Raw genomic sequence first — 19660 nt, forward strand, 5'->3', positions numbered from 1 at the left:
GGTTTGGGTGGGACCCATTGGCCAATGAAGCTTGGAAATTAGAGTACCCCTGTCCCCTGGCGTTCAACTCTAGGTTTGGGCGTTGAACGCCAGGGTGCACTGCTTTTTTTTTTGAATGGTGGCACGTTCAACACCAAGAATGGGCGTTGAACGCCCAAAGGAGGGACCATAAAATAGTCCTGAATTGCTCCTGAATGGGCATTCAACGCCAGCAAGGGGTACCTCCAAGATGTTCTGTTTTTATTCCTACGCGTTTCTGTTTTCGTTCTAAGTGCTACATATGATCACAAACATTAGAAAGACTAGAAAAACTATGAAAATATTGAAGAATAAAATAGTAAGAACTCTGACTCCATGGACTTAAAATAACTCAAAAGAAAATAAAAGTACTGTATGGTTGGGTTGCCTCCCAACAAGCACTTCTTTACCGTCATTAGTTTGACAAACAGCTCCTTTACGGAGGTTGATAGTGGCTCAGATCTTCACCCCTCATGGTGAACTTTCTTTCCGTGCTCTCATAAATTAGTTCAACATGCTCCAGAGACAGGATCCGATTTACAGTATGCGGAATGACTGGACTTCTTATGAAGACAACTCTCATGCCAGGTGAGAGGTACTTAGTTGGAATATTCTTGTTCTTCCAACCCTTGGGTACCATCTTCTTGGTATCTCCTTCCTCGGTAATTAGTGGCGACTGCCCAACACCAAAGTAGGTTTGATGTCAGTGGGCTCTATATGGCTCTGTATTGGGAGAGAAGGTTGAAACATTAAGTGTTGCACAGTAGTACCTCCTTTATCTGAGAGAGACAGAAGGTTAGGCATCTGAAACAGGATATGGTCCTCCCCTAACTTCAGGGTTAGCTCTCCTCTCTCAACATCAATCCAGACCTTCCCAGTGGCTAGGAAGGACCTTCCAAGTATGATGGAGTTGTTCTTGTCCTCTCTAGTGTCGAGTATCACGAAGTCTGCAGGGAGGTAAAGGTCTTCAACCTTTACAAGGACGTTCTCCAACAGTCCAAATGCCTGTTTCAAGAACTTATCTGTCATCTCCAATGAGACTCTAGTGGGATGCACCTCTTGGATCCCCAGCTTCTTCATCATGGAGAGAGGCATCAGATTAATGCTCGATCCAAGGTCGCACAGAGCCTTCTCAAATGTGTTGGTCCCGATAGTACAGGGAATCAGGAAGCTTCCAAGATCTGACATCTTTTGAGGCAGCTTAGCTTCCTTTGCACCAGGGTGTAACATTCTTTGGTCAGCACCACAGTTTCATCTCCCTTCCAGGTCTTCTTTTCTGAGATTATATTTTTCAGACAGGCCATAGAGGGGGGATTCTTCTCCAACACCTCTGCAAAAGAGATATTAACTTGCAACTTTTTTAGGGCTGCCAAGAATGGAGCAAATTGCTCATCCTCAATTCTCTCTTGCATGTTTAAAGAGGGTTGATTTTTAGACTCCTTGATCTTCATGGGGCATGCATGGTTACACTTTCAATGTCCTCTTGAGCCTTGTTCTTCTTTAGTTCCTCAACAGCGTTTTTTTCCTTGAGTTCGGCCTCAGCTTCCATAGTGAGGGCCTTGCATTTTTTTCTTGTATAAGACCTCGAATTTTTAAAAATTAAATGGAGAGTAATTTATTATTTATTATATTTGTTAAAAATTTTATTTAAAGAAAGTTATTTTTTTTAAAATAATTAAATTAAATTTTATGATATTTTAAATTTAAAATTTATTAAAATTTTTTAAAATTATTTTTATTATAATAAGATATTTAAAAAAAATAATAAAAGAATTATTATTATTATTATTATTATTATTATTATTATTAGTAGCAGCAGCAGTAGTAGTAACAGTAGTAGTCATCGTCCATTATGTATATATATAGGAAAAGAACAAAGGAAAAGAAACATGGCTTAGCTTAATGCATATGTATATATGAATCACGATGACACATGTTCTCTTCTATGTTGTTAAAACATGACACCTAATTAGCTTTTATTAAATTAATCATCATCATCAATGCTTCATAATATCTCTAGTGTTACAAGAAGAAAGAAAAGAGAGAGAAATGGACCGTAATTGAGAAAGAGAATTCATGGCACCTCCGAGAGTTTCCGATTTCGATATTTTGTGATTCGTAAGTGTAATTAAAAATCTAATTCGGTAGAAGTGTTTATATCTTCTTCTTTTATATGTTGTCGTTATTTTTGTCTGATAAAAATTAACGGTGACTGATAAACCACTATTTTATAGTTTATAATGTGTTTAATTGTGTGGTTTTATCATGATCTTTACTCATTTATTCATATAATTAGCATGCATTTATATTTCCTTCCTAAAATTATTACATGATTAAAAACTTACTTCCTAGAGACTTTTAAGTAGGTATTTTAATTCTCCTTTATCTCATTCGATGCCGTGATCTGTGTGTTAAGTGTTTCAGGCTTTATAGGGCATGAATGAATTGGAGATTGAAAAGGAAGTTTGCAAAAATGGAAGGAATACAAGAAATTAAGGAGATGACCAGCGAGAAGTGACGCGGCCGTATGGTTCACACGACCGCGCGAAAGAGAGGAAATCGCAGTGACGCGGCCGCATGGCTCACGCGACCGCGCGGATTGGAAAAGCATAAGTGACGCGGAGACATGGACGACGTGCCCGCGTGGGAAAGCAAAACGCCGAATGACGCGTCCGCGTGGCGTGCGCGATCTGCAGAATTTTAGAAGTCGCTGGCAGAGTTTCTGGGCCGGATTTCAACCCAGTTTTTGGCCCAGAAACACAGACTAGAGCCAGGAAACATGCAGAAACAGAAGACATACATTTCATTCTGCGTAATTTTTAGTTTTAGATCTGGATTTACTCCTCCCCTAGGTTTTTCACTCATTTTGAGCATTCATAATTAGGATTGGAAGATTTTGGCTTTAGCTTTTGAGAAGAGTCTACCTCCGGTACTCGTCATCTTATTTTGTTATTTACTTTTTATATTTATTCTTCCATATTCTTAATCCCTCTAGAGTTGACATTGGATTATTTCTACAAGTTATTAATATAGACTATTTTTATTTTCAATTAATCCTTTTATTATTATTTATCATGCCTTCTTTTATTTTCACCATTGATTCTGTGAAATTTACAATTATGATGAGTGAGTAGTCCCATGACTTGATTGGGGGATGATTGAAAGGAACCCTTGAGTTGAACTAATCAAGAGAGAAATTATAATTGGGTTTATTGTTGGATCACCCTCTAATCATTAACTCTAGTCCATCCCAAGGGAGAGGATTAGGACTTATGACTAGAAACAGATTTTCAACTTGCTTGACTTTCCTTTACCTAGTAGAGGTTAACTAAGCAGAGCAACTTCCAATTATTAATTAATCTTGAGAGTATTTCAACAAGAATAGGGCATCCAACTAATCTACCCCCAGTCAAGGCTTTTATTTAAAATTAGTAAAATTCTCTAGATTAATTCCCTGCTTATCAACTAAACCATTTTTAAAAACGCCCGATTGATAAAATAGCACATCTACTTGCAACTCGTTGGGAGACGACCTGGGATTCATACTCCCAGTATTTTAATTTTCAATATTGTGACAACCCCTTTTAAATTGATAAGCGGATTTTCGGCTGGTTAAGGACTGTACTTGCAACGTGTCCATATTAATAAATTCTTAACTCGCCAATTTCTGCCACGTCAATTTTTGGCGCCGTTGCCGGGGAGTTGCGACAGTGTGCTAGTTTATTGATTGGCATTTATTTAATTGCAATTTTTTTTAATTTTGTTACCATGAGCTATACGTTTCTCTCGTTAAATGACGCGTTCACTTCTTGATCCAAGCTTGCCAGCATTTGACCCTGAGATTGAGAGAACTTTTTCACATATAAGGCAAGCTCGGCGCCGGCGAGTCCTCTTTGAGGACGAACCTGAACCGTCATCTAAGGAAGAAACAAGCTCCCCTTCTACTGATCAAGTTGATTTACGTGCAGACAATATGGCAGCACCTAGGAGAGTCACTATCCATGAGGAAGGAGCCCCTGATTTTACGCTCCAACCATTCCAGGCACACAACCCAGCAGTAGCTGTAGATTTCGAAATAAAGTCTTCACTACTCAACTTGATGCCCAAGTTTCATGGCTTACCTGCTCAAGAGCCTTGATGAGCGGATAATTTGTACGCTTTTTGGCATTGTTTTTAGTATGTTTTTAGTATATTTGGTTTAGTTTTTAGTATATTTTTATTAGTTTTTAGTTAAAATTCACTTTTCTGGACTTTACTATGAGTTTGTGTGTTTTTCTGTGATTTCAGGTATTTTCTGGCTGAAATTGAGGGACCTGAGCAAAAATCTGATTCAGAGACTGAAAAGGACTGCAGATGCTGTTGGATTCTGACCTCCCTGCACTCGAAGTGGATTTTCTGGAGCTACAGAAGCCCAATTGGCATTCTCTCAACGGCTTTGGAAAGTAGACATCCTGGGCTTTTCAGCAATATATAATAGTCCATACTTTGCCCAAGATTTGATGGCCCAAACCGGCGTTCAAAATCACCTTCAGAATTTCCAGCGTTAAACGCCGGAACTGGCACCAAAATGGGAGTTAAACGCCCAAACTGGCAAAAAGCTGGCGTTTAACTCCAAGAAGAGTCTCTACCCAAAAATGCTTCTTTGCTCAGCCCAAGCACACACCAAGTGGGCCCGGAAGTGGATTTTTATGTCATTTACTCATCTCTGTAGACCTTAGGCTACTAGTTCTCTATAAGTAGGACATTTTACTATTGTATTTAGGGATCTGGGTAGCTATCTTTGTTCTTAGGCTATCTTAGATCATTGAGAGGCTGGCCATTCGGCCATGCCTAGACCTTGTTCTTATGTATTTTCAACGGTGGAGTTTCTACACACCATAGATTAAGGTGTGGAGCTCTGCTGTACCTCGAGTATTAATGCAATTACTATTGTTCTTCTATTCAATTCCGCTTGTTCTTGTTCCAAGATATCACTTGTTCTTCAACTTGATGAATGTGATGATCCGTGACACTCATCATCATTCTCACCTATGAATGCGTGACTGACAACCACCTCCGTTCTACCTTAGATTGGGTGAATATCTCTTGGATTCCTGATGCACGATGCATGGTTGATCGCCTGACAACCGAGCGCTCGCCTGACAAACGAGCCAGCCATTCCGTGAGATCAGAGTCTTCGTGGTATAAGCTAGAACTGATGGCGGCATTCAAGAGAATCCGGAAGGTCTAACCTTGTCTGTGGTATTCTGAGTAGGATTCAATGATTGAATGACTGTGACGTACTTCAAACTCCTGAAGGCGGGGCGTTAGTGACAGACGCAAAAGAATCACTGGATTCTATTCCGGCCTGATTGAGAACCGACAGATGGATAGCCGTGCCGTGACAGGGTGCGTTGAACATTTCCACTGAGAGGATGGGAGGTAGCCACTGACAACGGTGAAACCCTTGCATAAGCTTGCCATGGAAAGGAGTAAGAAGGATTGGATGAAGACAGTAGGAAAGCAGAGAGACGAAAGGGACACAGCATCTTCATGCGCTTATCTGAAATTCCCACCAATGAATTACATAAGTATCTCTATCTTTATCTTTATGTTTTATTCGTATATCACCATATCCATTTGAGTTTGCCTGACTAAGATTTACAAGATGACCATAGCTTGCTTCATACCAACAATCTCCGTGGGATCGATCCTTACTCGCGTAAGGTTTATTACTTGGACGACCCAATGCACTTGCTGGTTAGTTGTGCGAAGTTGTGTTTATGCCATGGTATTGAACACCAAGTTTTTGGGGTTCATTACCGGGGATTATGAGAGTTGTGAAAAGTATTGTTCACAATTTCGCGCACCAAGTTTTTGGCGCCGTTGCCGGGGATTGTTTCGTGTATGGACAACTGACGGTTCATCTTGTTGCTTAGATTAGGTATTTTTCAGAATTCTTAAGAATGAGTTCTAGAGTTTCATGATGATCTGTTGAAATCTGGCTGGCTGAGAAGCCATGTCTAATCTTATTGGACCGAGGTTTCAACTGATCATCACAAGAGCTTGTTGATCTCTATCAATCTTGCTATTGGAGCAATGATCTGCTAAGGCTTGGCTGGCCATTGGCCATGTCTAGTGTTTTGGACCGAAGCTTTCTTTGAAAGCTTGGCTGGCTGTAAAGCCATGTCTAATTCCTGGACCGGAGTCTTAGACTAGCATTGCAATGATTCCTGGAATCCAAATTAAGAATTCTGAAACCTTTATTTTCTATTTCCATATAATTTTCGAAAAATCCAAAAAAATTTCAAAATCATAAAAACCAAAAATATTTTATGTTTCTTGTTTGAGTCTAGTGTCTAATTTTAAGTTTGGTGTCTTGCATGCATTGTTTATTTGATCTTGGTTCTATTTTCAAGCCAATAGTACAGGGAACTGAAGATTCAGAACATGCAGCAGAGGAATTACACAGAAAAAGCTGGGCGTTCAAAACGCCCAGTGAAGAATGACAGACTGGCGTTTAAACGCCAGCCAGGGTGCCTGGTTGGGCGTTTAACGTCCAAAAAGGTAGTGCATTGGGCGTTAAACGCCAGAATGTGCACCATTCTGGGCGTTTAACGCCAGGATGGCACAAGGGGGAGGATTTTGTTTTCAAATCAATTTTTTTTTTCAAGTTTTCAAAGTTTTTCAAAATCAAATCTTTTTCAAATCATATCTTTTCAATCAAATATTTTCAAAATCAATTTCTTTCCTTTTTCAAAGATACTTGCTATCAATTAATGATTTGATTCAACATTTCAAGTATGTTGCCTTTTCTGTTGAGAAAGGTTTAATGTTTGAATCATATCTTTTCTTGATAGCCAAGTTATTAATTTTTAAAATCAAATCTTTTTAAAATTGTTTTCAAATCATATCTTCTCAATCATATCTTTTTAATCACATCTTTTTCAAAACAGTTTTCAATCATATCTTTTTTATTTCTAATTTCAAAGTCTTTTTCAAAAATTACTTGATTTATTTCCCACTCTTGATTTTCGAAAATCAATTAAAGTTTTTCAAAAATTTTTTTAAAATATTTTTAACTTAATTTTCGAAAAAGCTCTTCCCCTCTTCTCACATCCTTCTATTTATGGAGTACCACTCCTCCTCAATGCACAATTCGAACTCTGTCTGACTAAGTTCGAATTCTTCTCCTTCTTCCTTCTATTTTTCTTCTTCTCTGACACCTCAAGGAATCCCTATACTGTGACATAGAGGATTCCACATTTTCTTGTTCTCTTCTCTTTTATATGAGCAGGAACAAAGACAAAAGCATTCTTGTTGAAGCTGATCCTGAACCTAAAAGGACCTTGAAGCGAAAGCTAAGAGAAGCTAAAGCAGAACTCTCTGTAGAGGACTTAACAGAAATCTTCAAAGAAGAAGAACACATGGCAGCCGAAAACAACAACAATGCCAACAATGCAAGGAAGGTGCTGGGTGACTTTACTGCACCTACTCCCGACTTCTATGGGAGAAGCATCTCTATCCCTGCCATTGGAGCAAACAACTTTGAGCTTAAGCCTCAATTAGTTTCTCTAATACAACAGAATTACAAGTTTCATGGACTTCCATTGGAAGATCCTCATCAGTTTTTGGCTGAGTTCTTGCAAATCTGTGACACTGTCAAGACTAATGGGATTGACCCTGAGGTCTACAGACTTATGCTATTCCCTTTTACTGTAAGAGACAGAGCTAGGATATGGTTGGACTCACAACCTAAAGAAAGCCTGAACTCTTGGGAAAAGCTAGTCAATGCCTTCTTGGCAAAGTTCTTTCCACCTCAAAAATTGAGTAAGCTTAGAGTGGAAGTCCAAACCTTCAGACAGAAGGAAGGAGAATCCCTCTATGAAGCTTGGGAAAGATACAAACAATTAATCAGAAAGTGCCCCTCTGATATGCTTTCTGAATGGAGCATCATAGGTATTTTCTATGATGGTCTCTCTGAACTGTCCAAGATGTCTTTGGATAGCTCTGCTGGAGGATCTCTTCATTTGAAGAAGACGCCTACAGAAGCTCAAGAGCTGATTGAAATGGTTGCAAATAACCAATTCATGTACACTTCTGAAAGAAATCCTGTGAACAATGGGACTAATCAGAAGAAAGGAGTTCTTGAGATTGACACTCTGAATGCCATATTGGCTCAGAACAAAATATTGACTCAACAAGTCAATATGATTTCTCAAAGTCTGTCTGGAATGCAAAATGCACCAGGTAGTACTAAGGATGCTTCATCTGAAGAAGAAGCTTATGATCCTGAGAACCCTTCAATGGAAGAGGTGAATTACATGGGAGAACCCTATGGAAACACCTATAATTCTTCATGGAGAAATCACCCAAATCTCTCATGGAAGGATCAACAGAGACCTCAACAAGGTTTCAACAACAATAATGGTGGAAGAAACAGGTTTAGCAATGGCAAGCCTTTTCCATCATCTTCTCAGCAACAGACAGAGAATTCTAAGCAGAACCACTCTGACTTAGCAACCATGGTCTCTGATCTAATCAAAACCACTCAAAGTTTCATGACTGAAACAAGGTCCTCCATTAGGAATTTGGAGGCACAAGTGGGACAGCTGAGCAAGAAAATTACTGAACTCCCTCCTAGTACTCTTCCAAGCAATACAGAAGAAAATCCAAAAGGAGAGTGCAAGGCCATCAACATGGCTGAATTTGGAGAGGAAGGAGAGGAAGTGAACGCCACTGAGGAAGACCTCAATGGGCGTGCACTAGCCTCCAATGAGTTCCCTAATGAGGAACCATGGGAATCTGAGGCTCAAAATGAGACCATAGAGATTCTATTGGACTTACTTCTGCCTTTCATGAGCTCTGATGAGTATTCCTCCTCTGAAGAGGATGAGTATGTCACTGAAGAGCAAGTTGCTAAATACCTTGGAGCAATCATGAAGCTAAATGACAAGTTATTTGGAAATGAGACTTGGGAGAACGAACCTCCTTTGCTCACCAAAGAATTGGATGACTTGTCTAGGCAGAAATTACCTCAAAAGAGGCAGGACCCTGGGAAGTTCTCCATACCTTGTACCATAGGCACATTGACCTTCAAGAAGGCTCTGTGTGACTTAGGGTCAAGTGTAAACCTCATGCCTCTCTCTGTAATGGAGAAGCTAGGGATCTTTGAGGTACAAGCTGCAAGAATCTCACTAGAGATGGCAGGCAATTCAAGAAAATAAGCTTATGGACTTGTAGAGGATGTTCTGTTAAAGATTGAAGACCATTACATCCCTGCTGATTTCATAGTCCTAGAGACTGGGAAGTGCATGGATGAATCTATCATCCTTGGCAGACCCTTCCTAGCCACAGCAAAGGCTGTGATTGATGTTGATGGAGGTGAACTGATCATTCAAGTGAATGAAGAATCCTTTGTGTTTAAGGCTCAAGGATATCCCTCTGTCACCATGGAGAGGAAGCATGAAGAGCTTCTCTCAAATCAGAGTCAAACAGAGCCCCCACAGTCAAACTCTAAGTTTAGTGTTGGGAGGCCACAACCAACTTCTAAGTTTGGTATTGAACCCCCACACTCAAACTCTAAGTTTGGTGTTGGGAGGTTCCAACATTGCTCTGAGCATCTGTGAGGCTCCATGAGAGCCCTCTGTCAAGCTACTGACATTAAAGAAGCGCTTGTTGGGAGGCAACCCAATGTTATATTTTATATATTTTCCTTTGTTATTTTATTTTATTTTGTAGGTTGATGATCATGAGAAGTCACAAAATCAATTGAAAAAGCAAAAACAGAATGAAAAGCAGAAAGAAAAATAGCACACCCTGGAGGAGAGCGTGCTGGCGTTTAAACGCCAGTAAGGCTAGCTGTTGGGCGTTTAACGCCCAGTCTGGCACCATTCTGGGCGTTTAACGCCAGAAAGGGGCACCAGACTGGCGTTAAACGCCAGAAAAGGGCAAGAACTTGGCGTTAAACGCCAGAAATGGGCACCAGCCCGGCGTTTAACGCCAGAATTGGTTCAAAACGCATTTTTACATGCCATTTGGTGCAGGGATGACTTTTCCTTGACACCTCAGGATCTGTGGACCCCACAGGATCCCCACCAACCCCACCACTCTCTCTCTTCTTCACCCATTCACCAATCACCTCAACACCTCTTTCCCAAAAACCCTTCACCTATCAAATCCCAACTTTCTCTTCACCACTCACATCCATCCTTCATAAAACCCCACCTACCTCACCTTCAAATTCAAACCACTTTCCCTCCCAAACTAACCCTCCCATAGCCGAACCATGACCCTTCCCCTCACACCTATATAAACCCATCTTCACTCCTTCATTTTCACACACCCTAAACACCACTTCTCCCCCTCTTTGGCCGAACACAAAGCCATTCCCTTCTTCCTCATTTCTTCTTCTTCTACTCTCTTCTTTCTTCTTTTGCTCGAGGACGAGCAAACCTTTTAAGTTTGGTGTGGTAAAAGCATTGCTTTTTGTTTTTCCATAACCATTTATGGCATCCAAGGCCGGAGAAACCTCTAGAAAGAGGAAAGGGAAGGCAAAAGCTTCTACCTCCGAGTCATGGGAGATGGAGAGATTCATCTCAAGGGTGCATCAAGACCACTTCTATGAAGTTGTGGCCTTGAAGAAGGTGATCCCCGAGGTCCTTTTTTCACTCAAAAAGAGTGAATATCCGGAGATCCGACATGAGATCCGAAGAAGAGGTTGGGAAGTTCTTACCAGCCCAATTCAACAAGTCGGAATCTTAATGGTTCAAGAGTTCTATGCCAATGCATGGATCACCAAGAACCATGATCAAAGTGTGAACCCGGATCCAAAGAATTGGCTTACTATGGTTCGGGGAAAATACTTGGATTTTAGTCCGGAAAATGTAAGGTTGGCATTCAACTTGCCTATGATGCAAGGAGATGAACATCCTTACACTAGAAGGGTCAACTTTGATCAAAGGTTGGACCAAGTCCTCACTGACATTTGTGAAGAGGGCGCCCAATGGAAGAGAGACTCAAGAGGGAAGCCGGTTCAACTAAGAAGGCATGACCTCAAGCCCGTGGCTAGAGGATGGTTGGAGTTTATCCAATGCTCAATCATTCCCACTAGCAACCGGTCCGAAGTTACTCTAGACCGGGCCATCATGATTCATAGCATCATGAGTGGAGAAGAAGTGGAAGTTCATGAGGTTATAGCCCAAGAACTCTATAAGGTGGCGGACAAGTCCTCTACCTTGGCAAGGTTAGCCTTTCCTCACCTCAATTGTCACCTCTGTTATTCAGTTGGAGTTGACATAGAAGGAGACACCCCCATTGATGAGGATAAGCCCATCACTAAGAAAAGGATGGAGCAAACAAGAGACCCCTCTCATCATGAGATCCCTGAGATGCCTCAAGGGATGCACTTTCCTCCACAAGACTATTGGGAGCAACTGAACACCTCCCTAGGAGAATTGAGTTCCAACTTGGGACAACTAAGGGTGGAGCACCAAGAACATTCCACCCTCCTCCATGAAATTAGAGAAGATCAAAGAATCATGAGAAAGGAGCAACAAAGACAAGGAAGAGACATTGAGGAGCTCAAGCACTCCATAAGATCTTCAAGAGGAAGAACAAGCCGCCATCACTAAGGTGAACCCGTTCTTTAATCTCCTTGTTCTTTATTTTCTTGTTTTTCGAATTTTCATGCTTATGTTTATCCATGTTTGTGTCTTATGATCATTAGTGTCTTAAGTGTCTATGCCTTAAAGTTATGAATGTCCTATGAATCCATCACCTTTCTTGAATAAAAAAATGTTCTTAATTGAAAAAGAAAAAGAATTGCATGAATTTTGAATTTTATAACAGTTTAATTATTTTGATGTGGTGGCAACACTTTTGTTTTCTGAATGCATGCTTAAACAGTGCATATGTCTTTTGAATTTGTGATTCATGAATGTTGGCTCTTGAAAGAATGATGAAAAAGGAGACATGTTACTGAGGATCTGAAAAATCATCAAAATGATTCTTGAAGCAAGAAAAAGCAGTGAATACAAAAAAAAACGAAAAAAAAAGAGAGAAAGAGAAAGACGAAAAAAGAAAAAAAAAAGAGAGAAAGAAAAAGAAAAGAAAAAGAAAGAAATAAAGTTGTGATCCAAGGCAAAAAGAGTGTGCTTAAGAACCCTGGACACCTCTAATTGGGGACTTTAGCAAAGTTGAGTCACAATCTGAAAAGGTTCACCCAATTATGTGTCTGTGGCATGTATGTATCCGGTGGTAATACTGGAAGACAGAGTGCTTTGGGCCACAGCCAAGACTCAATAAGTAGCTGTGTTCAAGAGTCATTATGCTTAGCTAGGAGAATCAATAACACTATCTGGATTCTGAGTTCCTAAAGAAGCCAATCATTCTGAGTTTCAAAGGATAGAGTGAGATGCCAAAACTGTTCAGAGGCAAAAAGCTAAAAGCCCCGCTCATCTAATTAATACTGATCTTCATAGATGTTTTTGGAATTCATTGCATATTCTGTTCTTTTTATCTTATTTGATTTTCAATTGCTTGAGGACAAGCAACAATTTAAGTTTGGTGTTGTGATGAGCGGATAATTTGTACGCTTTTTGGCATTGTTTTTAGTATGTTTTTAGTATATTTGGTTTAGTTTTTAGTATATTTTTATTAGTTTTTAGTTAAAATTCACTTTTCTGGACTTTACTATGAGTTTTTGTGTTTTTCTGTGATTTCAGGTATTTTCTGGCTGAAATTGAGGGACTTGAGCAAAAATCTGATTCAGAGACTGAAAAGGACTGCAGATGCTGTTGGATTCTGACCTCCCTGCACTCGAAGTGGATTCTCTGGAGCTACAGAAGCCTAATTGGCGCGCTCTCAACGGCGTTGGAAAGTAGATATCCTGGGCTTTCCAGCAATATATGATAGTCCATACTTTGCCCAAGATTTGATGGCCCAAACTGGCGTTCAAAGTCACCTTCAGAATTTCCAGCGTTAAACGCTGGAACTGGCACCAAAATGGGAGTTAAACGCCCAAACTGGCACAAAAGCTGGCGTTTAACTCCAAGAAGAGTCTCTACACGAAAATGCTTCATTGCTCAGCCCAAGCACACACCAAGTGGGCCCGGAAGTGGATTTTTATGTCATTTACTCATCTCTGTAGACCTTAGGCTACTAGTTCTCTATAAGTAGGACCTTTTACTATTGTATTTAGGGATCTGGGTAGCTATCTTTGTTCTTAGGCTATCTTAGATCATTGAGAGGCTGGCCATTCGGCCATGCCTAGACCTTGTTCTTATGTATTTTCAACGGTGGAGTTTCTACACACCATAGATTAAGGTGTGGAGCTCTGCTGTACCTCGAGTATTAATGCAATTACTATTGTTCTTCTATTCAATTCCGCTTGTTCTTGTTCCAAGATATCACTTGTTCTTCAACTTGATGAATGTGATGATCCGTGACACTCATCATCATTCTCACCTATGAACGTGTGACTGACAACCACCTCCGTTCTACCTTAGATTGGGTGAATATCTCTTGGATTCCTGATGCACGATGCATGGTTGATCGCCTGACAACCGAGCGCTCGCCTGACAAACGAGCCAGCCATTCCGTGAGATCAGAGTCTTCGTGGTATAGGCTAGAACTGATGGCGGCATTCAAGAGAATCCGGAAGGTCTAACCTTGTCTGTGGTATTCTGAGTAGGATTCAATGATTGAATGACTGTGACGTACTTCAAACTCCTGAATGCGGGGCGTTAGTGACAGACGCAAAAGAATCACTGGATTCTATTCCGGCCTGATTGAGAACCGACAGATGGATAGCCGTGCCGTGACAGGGTGCGTTGAACATTTCCACTGAGAGGATGGGAGGTAGCCACTGACAACGGTGAAACCCTTGCATAAGCTTGCCATGGAAAGGAGTAAGAAGGATTGGATGAAGACAGTAGGAAAGCAGAGAGACGGAAGGGACACAGCATCTTCATGCGCTTATCTGAAATTCCCACCAATGAATTACATAAGTATCTCTATCTTTATCTTTATGTTTTATTCGTATATCACCATATCCATTTGAGTTTGCCTGACTAAGATTTACAAGATGACCATAGCTTGCTTCATACCAACAATCTCCGTGGGATCGACCCTTACTCGCGTAAGGTTTATTACTTGGACGACCCAGTGCACTTGCTGGTTAGTTGTGCGAAGTTGTGTTTATGCCATGGTATTGAACACCAAGTTTTTGGGGTTCATTACCGGGGATTATGAGAGTTGTGAAAAGTATTGTTCACAATTTCGCGCACCAAGCCTATCAAATACCTGAGGGATTTTCAGTCTGCTTGTTCTACTGTCAAGCGTAAAGGCACTGATGAGATCTCCATTCTGTTAAAAGCCTTTCCATTCTCTCTTGAGGGAAAGGCAAGAGAGTGGTACTACACTCAACCCAGAACAACTGTATTCAACTGGGATACACTTAGAAGAGAATTTTTGGAGAAATTCTTTCCAGCTGAGGTTGTCGATAAACTGAGAAAAGACATGTCCATGATCGTTCAGGATGAATCTGAAACTCTTTATGAATACTTGGAATGCTTCAATAATCTTCTAGAAGCATGTCCGCACCATATGATTGACAAGATAGTGTTGCTCGGTTATTTTAGACAGGGCTTGAAATCTCAAGATAGAACCACATTGGAAGGTGCTAGCAATGGGTCTATGAAAAAGTACAAGACTACAGAAGAAGCATGGCAATTGATCAGCGACTTAGCCGAATCTACCAGAAATCACAGATAGAAACAAGGTCGGTCAGGAGCTGTTGCAGAGGTATCCACTAGTAAAGAGACTACTGCTATAGCTCAGAGCTTATGTGAAATGACTAACTTGCTGAAGCAGATACAGCTAAATCAACAACCACAGCAAGCTCAGCTATCTACACCACAGCACAACCAGCAGTTGGTTACACAAAGAGTATGCAAAATTTGTGCAGATTACAATCACTATACCGATGAGTATCCACAACTCCAACCGGAAGACAACACTGTAGCAGCCACTCATAACTTTCATGACCGCCCCAATCAAGGGTATAATCAAGGTGGCAACTATAACCACGGATGGCAGGATAACTCTAACCAAGGCTGGAGAGACAATTCTAACCAGGGTTGGAGGGACAATCATAACAGAGGAGGCAGAGATAACAATAGAAATCAGAGGTGGAATAAGAATAACAACTTCAGGCTGCAGAATCAGAATCAGGCCTACAGAGCACCTCATCTCAGACAGCCTCAAAATTTTCAACAAACCTCTCATATCACTTATCCATCTTCATCCCCTAATGATGAGTTACTGCAAGCCATTGATCGGAGACAACAGGCTATGGAAAATAACTTTAATGCAACTCTGAATGGTTTGACTTCTACTTTGCAAGCCCTTGTCTCACAGGTTCGATCACTGACTAACTCCAACAACCAGTCTTCAAGCTCGGGTGGACTCCCCTCTCAACCATTGCCCAATCCAAAGGGTGGCATTAATGCCATCACCCTAAGGTCCGGAACCACATTGCAAGAGAGGAATCAGGAAGAGCCAAACCCACCTGAACACGCCTCAGCTGACGAGGTAGTGGAAATAGAAGATGTTGAAGAAGAAAAGAGCATGCAAGACATGGCTGAAGGAGAAGACGCCAAATCACAGAAAGAAGCACCAAAGGGCGCAGACACTATAGAGGACGCCGTTCCTATTCCATTTCCACAACTTGCAAGGAAGCCCAGGAAGCAGTTGGAACCTGATCCCAAAATGGTAGAAATATTCAAAAAGGTTGAGGTAACTGTTCCCCTTTTTGATGTCATTCAATAGGTACCTAAATATGCAAAGTTTCTAAAAGATTTATGCATACATAAAGACAAAATTAATGAATTAGAAACTATTCCTTTAGGAAGTTCTATATCTGCTTTAATGGGAAATATACCTAAAAAATGTAGTGACCTAGGCCCATGCATGGTTAACTGTACCATCGGAGGTGTGATATTTTCTGACTGCATGTGTGATTTAGAAGGATGTGTTAGTATAATGCCTTTGTCTGTATATGATGTTTTGAGGCTCCCCCCCCTTAAAAAGGTCAGTAGCTCATTTTGTATTAGCAGATAAAAGTATTATTACAGTGGCTGGAGTTGCTGAAGATGTATTACTGGGTATCAAAGGTCTCACTTTCCCCATTGATTTTTACATCCTGGAGATGCCCCAAAATGACTCAGAGAAACCATCATCAATCCTACTCGGAAGACCTTTCTTGAAGACCTCGAAGTTCAAATTAGATGCTTTCGCAAGCACATACTCTTTTGAAATAGACGGCCGAGTAGTAAGCATCAATCTAAATGGAGTTATGAAGCACCCTTCAGAAGACCGTTCTATCTTCCAGTGTGACATCATAGATGAAACCGTAGTTGAAATTCACCAGGAAGAGTTTGAAGATAAGTACATAAAACAAGGTCCAAGTGTGGGGAATTCTGAGGACAATAACGGTACTCTACCACTGCCACCAGCTCCAGATAATCCAGAGCCGGACCATGAACAGAAGTTAGAATTGAAACCCCTACCTCCACACCTCAAATATGCTTACCTCGAGGACAAGCAAAAGTTTCCAGTTATCATTGCACGGGACTTCACTTCTCAGCAGGAAGAGCAGTTACTTAGTGTGCTGAGGAAGCACAAGAAAGCAATTGGGTGGAGTTTAGCAGACATAGTAGGCATCGACCCTCAAGTTTGTGAGCACAGGATATTTTTAGAAGAAGGAGCAAGACCTGTTCGTCCACCCCAAAGAAGACTGAACCCCACTATTTTGGAGGTTGTCAAGAAGGAAGTGACCAGACTATTAGAGGCAGGTATTATCTACCCCATCTCAAACAGTGAATGGGTGAGCCCAGTACAAGTGGTGCCCAAGAAGTCTGGAATCACTACAGTGAAGAATGAGCATGGAGAGCTCATAGCGACCAGAGTACAGAACGCCTGAAGGGTCTGCATTGATTATAGGCGTCTCAATCAAGCCACTCGTAAGGATCACTATCCTCTTCCATTCATTGATCAAATGCTGGATCGCCTGTCAGGTAAATCACATTATTGCTTTCTAGATGGTTATACAGGATATTTCTAGATTCATATAGCCTCTGAGGATCAAGAAAAGACTACTTTTACCTGTCCTTTTGGGACCTATACCTATAAGAGAATGCCCTTTGGCTTGTGCAATGCACCAGCTACTTTCCAAAGGTGCATGATGAGTCTTTTCTCTGATCTTATCGAGGACTGTATGGAAGTTTTTATGGACGATTTCAGCGTTTATGGTGATTCTTTTAACCTTTGCTTGGATAGTTTATCTAGAGTATTAGATAGATGTGTCAGTACAAACCTCGTTTTGAATTTTGAAAAATGTCATTTCATGGTAAGACAAGGAATTATACTGGGACATGTTGTGTCTAATACTGGTATTTCTGTAGATCCAGCAAAGGTAGATGTTATTTCTAGTTTGCCTTACCCCTCCTCTGTGAGGGAAGTCCATTCATTCCTTGGACATGCAGGTTTTTACCGAAGATTCATTAAGGACTTTAGTAAGGTAGCACTTCCCCTATCCAGACTACTGCAGAAAGATATTGAATTTGAGTTCAGTGAGGATTGAAAACAAGCGTTTGATAAGCTGAAAATCGCCCTGACTCAAGCTCCAATTGTGAGAGGACCGGACTGGAGCCAGCCGTTCGAAATCATGTGCGATGCTTCCAACCATGCAGTAGGAGCAGTGCTGGCTCAGCATGAAGGTAAGGACCCTTTTGTTATTGCTTATGCGTCTAAAACTTTAGACGCCGCTCAGTCTAATTACACTACTATTGAGAAAGAGCTTCTTGCTATTGTTTTTGCTTTGGATAAATTCCGAGCCTATTTACTTGGTACGAAGGTAGTAGTGTACTCAGACCACGCAGCTCTAAAGTATTTATTAGCTAAAAAGGAATCCAAACCAAGGCTTATACGTTGGATACTGCTACTACAAGAATTTGATTTAGAAATAAAGGATAGGAGTGGTAACCAGAATCTAGTGGCAGACCACTTGAGTCGCCTTGAACACATTAAGGATGACTCCATCCCTATAGCTAATAATTTTCCATTTGATAACCTACAAGCAGTATCTGAGGTAGTCCCTTGGTATGCACCTGTAGCTAATTATCTAGTTAGCCGCACTTTTTCTCTACACTTTACTAAGCACCAAAGAGACAAGCTGAAAAGCGAGTCTAAATATTATATATGGGATAACCCATATTTATGGAGATGTGGTGCTGACCAGATAATTAGAAGGTGTGTGCCTCAATCAGAATTCCAGTCCATTTTAGAGGCCTGTCACTCATCTGAGAGTGGAGGACATTTTGGCCCTCAAAGAACAGCTAGAAAAATCTTAGACTGTGGATTCTGGTGGCCCACCCTTTTTAAAGACGCTGCTGAATTTTGTAAATCTTGTCCCCCATGCCAAAGGTTTGGTAATATATCCCAGAGGGATGAAATGCCTCAACAAACTATGCTTTTCTGTGAAATTTTTTATGTTTGGGGTATTGACTTCATGGGTCCATTTCCAAATTCTAATGGCCACTTCTATATACTGATGATGCTAACACTGTTGTTTCCTTTGTTAGAAACCACATTATTTGTCACTTTAGATCACCACGAGCAATCGTGAGCGATCAAGGCACCCATTTTTGTAACAGGAGACTAACAGGATTATTGAAGAAGCATGGGATCATTCATAAAATAGCAACAGCCTACCATCCTCAGACTAATGGGCAAGCTGAGGTGTCTAACAGAGAGATAAAGCACATTTTACAGAAGATAGTCAAACCTCATAGAAGAGACTGGAGCACCAGACTACAAGATGCACTCTGGGCATACAGAACAGCATACAAGACACCCATTGGGATGAGTCCTTTTCGCTTAGTCTATGGAAAGGCTTGTCATCTTCCAGTTGAGGTGGAGCACAAAGCTTTTTGGGCAGTAAAGGAATGCAACATGGGATTTGAGAAAGCCAAAGCTGAAAGGAAGTCGCAACTGCAAGAATTGGAGAGCCTTCGCCTAGAAGCTTATGAGAACTCTAGACTGTACAAGGAGAAAATGAAGGTTGTACATGATCAACACATCAAGAGAAAGGAGTTCCAACCTGGGGATTTGGTCCTTCTTTACAACTCTAGACTGAGGCTCATGCCAGGCAAACTGCGATCAAGGTGGGAAGGTCCATATAGAGTCGAGAGGGCTGAGCCGTACGGAGTTTTCCATCTAAGTCACCCTTCAAGCTCTGAACTCATCAAGGTTAATGGACATCGTTTGAAGCTCTACCATGGTGAGAAGGCGACGAAAAACAAGGAGTTAGATATCTTCCTCCTAGAGGATCCACTCGCAACTGAAAACTGAGCTACTGAAGCGTCCAACTTAAGGACGTTAAAGCAAAGTGCTAGGTGGGAGACAACCCACCACGGTATGATTGTTCCTCTTCTTCACCTTCTCTTCCCTCATTTATAACTCTTCTCCATACTACTGTCTATATCTTGCACCCCATCTGCATACTGCATTTACATAATAAAAAAATTCAATAAATAAATAAAGGGACAAAATTATCCCAATATTGAGTTAAGAATTCAAAGGTCAATGCATGTATGATAAA

General features: G+C 40.9%; 1 protein-coding gene and 1 non-coding gene across 2 annotated transcripts; one reads left to right on the top strand and one right to left on the bottom strand.

Moving 5' to 3' along the window:
- Nucleotides 1-7829: 7829 nt before the first annotated feature.
- On the bottom strand, nucleotides 7830-7937 carry LOC130983592 (small nucleolar RNA R71). Its single transcript, XR_009087575.1, has one exon. It is a non-coding gene; the product is annotated as a small nucleolar RNA R71 (small nucleolar RNA).
- Nucleotides 7938-19011: 11074 nt separating this feature from the next.
- LOC130980746 (uncharacterized) lies at nucleotides 19012-19410 on the top strand. Its single transcript, XM_057904396.1, has one exon. The coding sequence runs from the start codon at nucleotides 19012-19014 to the stop codon at nucleotides 19408-19410; it is 399 nt and encodes a 132-aa protein (XP_057760379.1).
- Nucleotides 19411-19660: the final 250 nt, after the last annotated feature.

Source organism: Arachis stenosperma, chromosome 5, assembly GCF_014773155.1.
Source record: "Arachis stenosperma cultivar V10309 chromosome 5, arast.V10309.gnm1.PFL2, whole genome shotgun sequence".
Classification (NCBI taxonomy): Eukaryota; Viridiplantae; Streptophyta; class Magnoliopsida; order Fabales; family Fabaceae; genus Arachis; species Arachis stenosperma.